Source organism: Crotalus tigris, unplaced genomic scaffold (genome assembly GCF_016545835.1).
Source record: "Crotalus tigris isolate CLP2741 ecotype Arizona unplaced genomic scaffold, ASM1654583v1 scf7180000018210.256481, whole genome shotgun sequence".
NCBI classification, from domain to species: Eukaryota; Metazoa; Chordata; class Lepidosauria; order Squamata; family Viperidae; genus Crotalus; species Crotalus tigris.
The window spans coordinates 99,723-110,123 of NW_024096883.1; the positions used below are offsets into that span (position 1 = coordinate 99,723).

At 36.2% G+C, this 10,401-nt stretch overlaps 1 protein-coding gene across 8 annotated transcripts in view; it reads left to right on the top strand.

Moving 5' to 3' along the window:
• The window catches only part of PDE10A (phosphodiesterase 10A), a 102,145-nt gene extending 95,823 nt beyond the window's left edge, over positions 1-6,322 (top strand). For all 8 annotated transcript variants that reach the window (XM_039348920.1, XM_039348921.1, XM_039348926.1 and 5 more), the window contains 5 exons: positions 1,501-1,673; positions 2,878-2,989; positions 3,399-3,479; positions 4,052-4,140; positions 5,154-6,322. In XM_039348920.1, the coding sequence (XP_039204854.1) occupies positions 1,501-1,673; positions 2,878-2,989; positions 3,399-3,479; positions 4,052-4,140; positions 5,154-5,268 (570 nt within the window). In that variant the 3' untranslated portion in view covers positions 5,269-6,322. The remainder of the gene's footprint in view (positions 1-1,500; positions 1,674-2,877; positions 2,990-3,398; positions 3,480-4,051; positions 4,141-5,153) is intronic.
• Positions 6,323-10,401: the final 4,079 nt, after the last annotated feature.

Genomic DNA, 10,401 nt, shown 5'->3' on the forward strand with positions numbered 1-10,401 from the left:
AGTCAGGTGCACAGATTCAACCAAATGGTATTAAATAAGATAAGATAAACTTTATTGTCATTTTTTTTTACTGTGGGCACAACGGCACACGTCAAAAATGAAATTTAGTTGCCCGCTCTCAAAGTGAACACATACATGACACACACCCAATATACTATATACAACATATGTATAGACCCACACACCTACATATACATAACAAATAAATATTAAACACTGTCCATCTTGAAAATATAACGAAAGGAGAAAGCTTAAGAGTTCACAAGGTTAATGCTGTATGGAATGAAACTATGGCTGAAATTGGAATCCCTTGGTCACCAGATTGAGGGGAAAGAGAAGCTCAAAGTGGCTGGCTAGCTTATTTTAACACCAAATTCCTGATAGTGGCCCAAGATTGATACAAGAAAAAGAAATTATGGAGAAGGAGGGATCAGCTATGTTGTCGCAAAAAGTTAAAACTGAAAAGGAAAATTTAGATTTCTCACCCTTATTTAAGAAACTCAGTTACTAGCAAAGCAGGTGAGGCCATATTTCCTATCTGCACACTTGGCAGGTGTTGAAGATGTTGATTTGGAATATTCCCCAGAAAATGAAAGATAACAGGCCTTAAAGTCAATTGAGACAGCAAAAACAATTCAGTGGAAAGCATTTTTAAGCTTTTCTTCAGATTTATTGTATTGTTAAATGCAAATGGAAATAAAAATCAGAAAGGAAAGGGGAAAGGAATAAAATAAAAAGAAAAAAAGAGTGACTTCTGTCTCTTTTTGATATAGTAGAATACAAAATACACTTAGTTGCCCCTCAACTTTTTGCTTTGGACGCCTAGTAGATACCATTTCTAAGCAACAAGTTACTCTAGTCATCAAAACCTAAAATCAAACAATTTTTTTTGTGGTTCGAACAAAGTCCAAAATTGATTTTCAGGTGGAAACAAGTTCTTCTGATAAGGTTTTCTTTTCAATTAACTTTGCCCTCTCTGCCAACTCCATCACTTTTTTCACCTTTTCTTCTATGGTGGGAATTGACCTGTCTTTCCATTTTTGTGCATATAATAACAAAGTTCAAAATTTTCTTTCAAATTCTTTATTCATCAGCCCTAAAAAGAAATGTCAGGTTTCAGTTTTATATTTGATTTAATAAACTTCTGAATAAAGACAAAAAAATCTGCCCTAATATTTCTGTGCTTTGTGACAAGTCTACCAGAGATGATAAAACATACCCAGTGGGAAATGTTGATAATAATAAAAATAAGTAGGAACTGGTTTGGGTGTTGCTTTGGCTTTTTGGCATACACTCAACAGACCCATCACATGTTTTCCAACTTCCAAATCTGTTTACCACTTTAAAATGTCCTGGATCCTTAGAAGTTCAGGAATATAATTGTTTCTTTGAATACATATAGGTAAATCTAATGTCTTGTTTTAAGAGCTACTATATAGACTTAAAACAAGGTTTAAATTATTCACAGTAAAATCTTTATATGCTTTTCTTTTTTTCTAGCTGGAAGGCCACAATATTTTCTCTAATTTGAACTCCACTGAGTATGAACAGATCTTGGAAATTATCCGCAAAGCCATTATTGCTACAGACCTTGCTCTGTACTTTGGAAACCGAAAACAACTGGAAGAGCTACAACAAACAAGATCACTGAATCTTAAAAACCAAGCACATAGGTAAAATACAAGTGAATATTTATGGTTTGAAATCACAGTCATGTTTCCTTGTTTTGAAGGCTGAATATTTAGCTTCCTGTATTTGGTTACAGAACTAGTCTAATATATAAAATGTTCTGAGGAATGTGTGCTAAACCCTCAATCAAGAGGTATTTTATTGTTGGTATATGTTCAGCAGTGCACTCAGGAAGTTTCTGATAATTTTCAGTTTGGAGTATGGTTGCGCAGGGGTTAGAATGCAGTATAGTACGCTAACTCTGCATTCCACTGCCTGGAGTTTGATCTTGACTGGCTCAAGGTTAACTCAGCCTTCCATCCTTATGAGGTCAGTAAACTGAGGACCCAGATTGCTGGGAGCAATATGCTGACTCTGTAAACCGCTTAGAGAGGGCTGTAAAGCACTGTGAGGTGGTATATAAGTCTATATACTTATATATAAGTCTTTCTGACAAAGCCATTAGTTTAATCACTGGTTTTTCCAATCTCAGATAGTTCCAACCTGTATGTTTGGAGGGCCTTAACATAACTATTTTGGTTTTGCTCACATTACATCTGTATTGTGGAAAATAAAACCTGATTAGATGGAGTTGGATGTGAGCATGAAACAGAGAGAAAACCTGCACATCCAAGACCTGGCTACCTTAGTTATTGCTGAAATTCAGTAACACTCTGGACTAAAGCATTTTCAAGTTATCTGAAAGTCAAGTTGAATTTTATATAAAATTGAACCTCAGAAGCATTCTGGATTCAATCTGTTCACCTTTTATATTGCACCATTTTATTTTGAAATGCTTCACTTGATAGCCAAACAGGTTGAGTGTACTTATTTGTTAAGGTATGTATAGAGTTGATTTTTAGGACAATATGTTTAATAATAAAAAAAACAGGGATGGCAATAGTAAGTATAAATTACATTGTGTTTGTTGAGATTTTCTTTTTCTAGACTCTTTGATTGCTCTGGAATACTTTATTTGATGCTATTTATTAATCTTGCTGTGAAAAGACATCTGTTAGGTTCTTGAATGGTTTTAATAGTATTAATTATCCTTAGCACTGAGTATGCTATTGTTTATTTTTTTTTGTGTTTTATCTGAACTGATATGTTTTACCTTTGAATCAAAAAATTTTCAGTATCAATTATTACTATAGGATCTATTTGAAAAGGCAAATAATTGCTTCAGCTACACAAGTTATTATATTCTAGGGATCGTGTGATTGGCTTGATGATGACATCTTGTGACTTGTGTTCTGTGACAAAATTATGGCATATTACCAGGCTGACAGCTAATGATATATATGCAGAATTTTGGGCTGAGGTATGTGCATTTCATGATGGATTCATTTTCATATCTATCAGCAGACCCTTCAACAGAAAATTAAGATTTGTAAATGATTGATTGAACTATTGGAACTATTGATGTTATTTGTTTATTTGTTTGTTTGTAATTTAAAGGTCACCTGGCCCCAAGCAACTCTGGGCAGCTTGCACTTGAAAAGCTGGAACAATTAAAAACAAATAAATAATAATAACACCACCACCACCACCAACAATAATAATAATGCAGTTTATAGACACCAAGAGTGTCTACATAAGAATTTTATGTTTGTCTTCAGAATTCTACCTTTTTCTCTGTTATATATTTAATGTCTTTAATTTTTATTATTGGGAGCTAAATAATTAAGAAATAAATGAAGAATATTCTCAAGCACTTATTTTTCTTTCAGGGTGATGATATGAAGAAGTTAGGTATTCAACCTATACCTATGATGGACAGAGATAAAAAAGATGAGGTTCCTCAGGGTCAGGTAAGTTTAAAATAGCTTTTGAATAGATTTTAATTTGAGCATAATATACATATCCATTATTTGTCTGAAATGGTATAGGGTTTCCTGCTTGAACAAGGGATTGGACTAGAAGACCTCCAACGTAATAAACAATGACTAAACATCCATTGTATATATTAATATTTATCCCTCCTATCTTCCCAATAAGGTGACTTTTTTAACATTAATGTGCTGATTTGATAATACTATTAAACAATTAAAGGATCCAAATTACTTATCCTTAAAAACAGTGAAGGAAAGCCTATATTTATTAATTATGAACAACTCCTATGCATAATCTGGTATTCTTATATAGTCCCTTGTAAAGTTATGAATGATTTGGCAGTGAATAATATTCATCCCACTAATCCAGAGTTATGAAAGAAGAACATTGATAGCTTATTAGCTTCTTTCCATTTTGTAACAGAAAGGAAAAAGAGATTTAACATACATTTGTAAAATATAATGAGAATGTATGATAGTCTGTTAACAAACAAACTGTTGCAAATTTTGAGTTGAATAATACTTAAGTAATAGTGTTTTTTTTTTTCAAGATTGGGTTCTATAATGCTGTAGCGTTGCCCTGCTATGGTACACTTGCACAAATCCTCCCTCCTACAATACCACTACTTCGAGCATGCAGGTAAATATGAATTTGACTTGAATGGTCAATTGAAAACCCTTAAATAATCTTACTTCTACATAAGGAGGGAGTATTAAATGATTATTTCTACTTAAAGACTCTTCAGAACTGTAAAAAATGGAGAAGAGGGAGGTACTGTATATCAGGTGCAACAGACTAATAGAGTTGGAAGGGCTATTTGCTATTTGCCTCATAATTTCTTTAATTTTTCCAATAGAAGAGAATCTATGTAGCTCAGTGTTCAGCTATGGAATATGTGGTGCTCTCTGGGCTGTTTGCTTGTACATATTTCTGGGTACTGAACACATTATCTAGTCTAGAGAACCAATTTAGAACTAAGGATAAATTTCCTGACAGCTCGAATAATCAATCAATCAAGCAATAAATAAATAAATAAATATACCTCCAGAAGTTGTAGGTTTTAAAGAAGAGATTGGACAACCATTTGTCTGAAATGGCATAGCATTTCCTGCTTGATCAGGGTCCCTTCCAAATCTGTAATTCTATAACAAAATGTCTGCAAGCAAACTATCAATCACCAATAATCACTTTGTTTCGGCTAGCATCTGTCCCTCTGGAATCCTGATTACTCTTCTTGTTGTTTTAAATTTCTAAATCAAAAATGGTAGTGAATGCATTAATCCACCTTCATAGTTCTGTTTAGAGGTCATAGACAAGATGAAAGGGAAATGCAACGCAAAGAAATGTAGATGTATGCAACATTACTAGATTAGTATTCACAAAGCAGTGCTGATGACATTTTGTGGCAGTGGTAATGAGATTATTACATCCAGGGGAAGAAAGGCACCCTTTTTCAACTTGATGCTAAACATTTAGTTGTCATTCTCCCCAAAGTGAAAGCCCAGATATGAGACCTTAACTGTCACACCTGCCTCTTTGAAGGAGGAGCTGATAACAGATGAAATCATGACATCCCCTTTTATAAATATTTCTTGTATATTGATACATCAATAAAATATCTGATAAGTGAGTAATTTTTCCTTTCTCTCCAGGGAAAATCTCAAACAATGGGAAAAGGTAATACGAGGGGAAGAAGCTTATGGATGGATACCCACGCAGTCCAGTAGTGCTGACTCAGACGCTTTCCCTGTGAAGATTGTTGACTGATCCACATTTAAGGCTTTTTATTCCACAATTTTAGCCTTTTAAAAGGATAAACCCTGCAAATACAAAATGGGAAGGCTGAATGCAAATTTCTTTTCCTCGGTGATACAATGTGAATACAAGTTTCAACTATCCAAGCGAAAGTCAGCATGTAAATATAAAAGACTGGCTTTTTAATAGGCTATTTTGCTGAGGCCTTAATTTCAAAATGATTTGGACTGGGAAGGCCAACCTAGGCTTGGTTTTAAATTGTGTATTTGTGGTAATGAGGTTTCACTGGTACTTTTACCTACTATTACACAATACTGTGACTGGCTTAAATGCCAGGGTTTACCTGGGGAAGTCCAGACGACAATAGGACATTTCCACACTGATACGGTAAATGTTTTTGTTTGATCTTTGAACTCCAGAAGAAAATATCTGGGGCAGAAACTATCACTGAGTTTACAGTACTTGAATTTATCTTGCTGCAAATGGGAGATTTAACTTCCTGATACTAATCTCCAAAAGTTATTTGATTAGCGTCATGAAACAACTACTTTATTGCACCCATTAGACATTGGGAAAAATATATCAGTGTTTCTTTAGTGATTTTATAATTTAGGGAAAATGTCCATTTCTACCTGGAAATAGAATATTTACCTCTGGTTGTAAGTATCACATTAGGTACCTGAAGACCCATCTTTTCAACCCTACTAACAGTAATGGATTGAATTTCAAATGTGGTGGTGGAAATCTGTCAGGAAAAGCTAGACATTGTTTAAACAAATATTAAAGATGGATGCCTCCAAATTCCAGCTAGTTTACAAAAATAGGACCTTCCAGACATAGTCATAATCTCCAGAAATCACAACAATACTTACATGTTTTTAGCGTTTGTGTTGCTCATTAGTGCCTGGTGGGCTTTGTTCTACTTTTCCCTTTGAATCTCTTTGAATCTCCCTTTTAAAAAAATTGTCTAGTCTTGTAACCTGTTGCCTGTGGAAGAAGAAAGCTGATACGTTAAACCCTTGCCCTTACATACTGTGAATAAAGTCTGTATTGATTTTGGCCCCAATTCTGCACATAATTTCATTATGTGATATATTTCCATATATGTTAGGCTGTACACACTTTGAAAATGTGAAGTAGAGAGAAAGAAATTGAAAGAAGTGTTATAAACCTTAAAAGAGCTCAGTACCTCTGACACTAATTAGAATTTTCAGCCTGCCTTGAGAACTTGAAACAAGTTGTGGCTGTTTTAATAGTTGCATTAAGCTTAAGAAATTGGCTTCTAAAAGGGGCAATGTCTTTTTTGTCCCAGGCTCACACAAAACCCTGAAAAAAGTTAAGTTATTTTAATGGTTAGCAGAGAAGAGCTGTGCTCCTAGGAGGCCAAAAAGCTTCTTCCAAATTAGTTTTAAAGCATGTACAGTCCTAATGTCTACACCTCTTTGCAGAACTATATTTGCAAATATGTTAACTTTACTCTAGTTTTAGACAATGTATCAATAAGCCATGAGGTTTAATCCTAGCATCACTGACCTCAGTGTGAACACCTCTATTGACTTGAATGGAAATCTCTCTCGCTCTCTCTCGCTCTCTCTCCCTCTCCCTTTCCCTCCCTCCCTCTCTCTGCCTCTCCTTGTTTCTCTCTATCTCAGCAGGAGAGTCTTCCTGCTGAAATAGGCTTTGCTTCATTCATATACTTGATATAGCATTTAAATGGGTCTATCATATAGGCCTTCTCAGCAAAATCTTATGTACAATACATACACATCACCACTGTATGCCCCATTCCAACCTTATGCTCAAAGGCAGACATCTGCTGGATGCGTGAGCTTTCATGCGCCATGTGACAGTGGGCCAAACATAACTATCAAATGCTGAAAGAGTCAAATGAAGCAAGTATTGGAAAACAAATAGTTGATTTTATAAACTGAGATATGGATCCTAAAATGGATTCCGGACAAATAACTCTTTGTTCCTTTTCTGGTTTTTGTGCATAAGATTACCATGGCTACCTCTCTGGAATATAATTGTATTTTTAGCAGATTAATTATGAATGATATTATACAAGTTGTACTGTGCCAGTTCAATGTCATTTTAATTAATTATTTTATTGCAGAGGATCCAAAGAATCTGGGTTACAACTGAGCACATACAATAGAGATACCCTTCTAGATCTTGTTGAACAATTGCTCCCAACTCCCTGGCTAACATTGATCATGATAATGAATGATGAGATTAAGAGATTAATAGCATGGGGGGGGGGAGAAATGGTTATTTCCACTCTTGGAATATTGTTATTTATAAATGTGCACAATCTGGTTAGAAATATAATTGCACAAAAACACTAGGGCTTTTAACATATGTCTAATTTGTAGATGTTAGTTTTGTGCCCTAGCAGGTATTTTGAAAGGTGTAGGTTCTTGGGGGGGCGGGGTGGGAAAGCTTTCTCTTGCCTAAACTTCATGGTATTCAGCTTGTTCACTTTCATCATTGTGCAGCTATTAGCGTGTGGCACAACCAAGGAAGTATTAACGAAAGCATACACCAAATATTAATGTATTTGGTTCATCTGAATAACCGTGTGTATGAGTACATAATGTACATACACAATATGTGTGTTTGATAACACAACATATTAATTAACTAGTAGAATATTGGAAAAGCACTAAGGAAAAGTTTTAAAATAGCTGACTTGGGGATGTTGGCTTTTCATATGATAGATTGATCTGGTTGATTCAGCCTTCTGCCCTCTACATATCCTATAGATCAGTGATGGCGAACCTTTTAGAGACCGAGTGCTCAAACTGCAACCCAAAACCCACTTATTTATCGCCAGGTACCAGGTGGGTGTGGCCGACTGGGTGAGCATGGCTGTGGTGGTCATGGCAGACTGGGTGGGTGTGGCCAAGGTGGGCATGGTCACCTCTATGTTGCTCATGGGGAGGGATGCCTGTGGGGGAAGGGCAGGGTTGGGGGAGATCCAGGGGGTCTCTGGCAGGTGGGGCAGTGGGCAGGAGGCTCATCCTGCAGGGTGGGGTGAGGCAAGGCAGGGCAAGGGTGCCATAGTCGCAGGGCAAGGCGAGGCAGGAGCCAGGGTGGCTGCTGCCTGACACCATCAGCCCACACACACACAGGCCAGCGAGCGCATGGGGGCTGACAGTGTCCATCAGCAGCCATAGCCTGCTGGCCCCTCGACCGGCACACTCTGGGGCCCTGCAGCCTGCCGCCAGCAGTTCAGAGAAGCCACCTCTGAGCTGGACGGATGGCCGACAGCTGAGGAGGCAATGTGGTGGGTCGTGCCCGGGAAAAGGAGAGCATGCGAGGCCAGGAGGGATGGGACGGGGAGGGGGGAGGGAAACCAGCCATGCTGGGATGCATCTGGCCATGTGGGACCTTGGCGAGTTAGTGGGCAGCTGGTTGAAGAGGGATGGTTGCCATCTCTGGGGCATGGCACACGTGCCCACAAAGACGGGTCTGAATGTCACCTCTGGCACGCATGCCATAGGTTCGCCACCACTGCTATAGATTATTTAGCATGTATAGTCCCTATTCCCAGTTATTGCACATATGACTATATTGTAACAATCATGAAAAAAGGCTGGCCAGATATCAGATTGCCATCAAGCAATCAGCAGAAGTCCTTTACAAATATTTGTTTTTCAGAATGTGAATTAAATTTAATTTACTATATTGATTCTCTTCAGCACCTGTTATCCCCCTTTGGATATTTTCTAAATTTAACCATCAATGCTGTGATCCCAGGATCACTTCCTAAGGTTATTGGATTTTAGCTTCAATTATCTTTAATATTTGTTGATTGCTCCAGCCCACAGTCTGCTTCATCAGAATTGAAATTTGAAACTATATCAAAGATATAATACTGCCAGGAATAAATTTATGAATGTATTGCATATCTAGTGAAGTATGACTTTTTAATTGGGACTTCGTTATATGAAAATATGTCTGTTGTCCCAAATCATTTTCTCAGTTCAAACTACAACTCAAGATACTTCTGCATCTTTATTTATTAAATTACCTGGATCTTTTCAGGTAATGCGTGCTATATGTTGGTTATGATTTGTAGAGGTAATATAAAAAATGTAAGTTACAAGTATTAATGTTGGTATTGAACAACAAAACAAAATAAATTATTCTCTGCTGTAGAATCTTGCACCAAGCTTTAGTAGATGTGAGAAAAGAAAATCTTAATCTCTTTTAAAATATCATCACAATTTTCTTGGTAAAGAAACTTCTTTTTCCCCTTATGTTCTCTAGATCAGATCTCTTTATAATTTAATACCCTCAGTAAGAATATAGAGAAAATTTGTTGGCTTCTATTTTTACATTACTTTTACAAAATGAGAAAAGTTTTCTGAGAAACTATTCATGAATTATTTGCCCTTAAGATCTTATACACAGTTTGGGAGAAGGTGTCTAACTTAACACACTTACCCACTGTTTGATCATTGTTAGAAATAAACACCAAGATTAGAGCAATCCTGCAAAAATGTGATAAGGTTCTAAATAACATGTCCATATTTGGCATTTATTTCACTCCTGCGCATTTTAAAATTTACATTATTGGGGATAAAGCAACTTAAAGCAGATCACAGAAATGCTTTTGACTGTGGTACCTTTATAAAACATTATAATATACATAATATGTCAAATATTTTGCTTGGTGGAAATTGCACTGGTGTGTTAAAAACTTTTAAGTGGGCAGCGATATTCACTGTAATTATTTTCTAGTTTGTACTCTATAGAACTGCTAGAAGAGTACACTAGTATCATTTTTAAACAAGGGACGTAAAATATACAAATCACTTGGCACACGGCATGCAGTGTGGAGCTCAGGAGAACAATGGTTCTACATAACCAGAAACATTTCTTTTTTCTGGGTAGTATTAGCATGTACGAGTCGTTTGTTCAGTCAGCACTAAAACTACAAATAATATGTATGACATTTTCTTTGAAAAAATGCAGCAGGCCTTCCAAAAAAAAAAAAAAAAATCATGCAGTTCCCATCATTTTGCAGAAATTTGAAATGATGATATAATTCTCACGTCATGTGTGACTGCATTTGTTCAGAGAATTCCTTTAACTGTAATTTAGAATTTTGCATTATAATTTAATAGTCCACTCTAA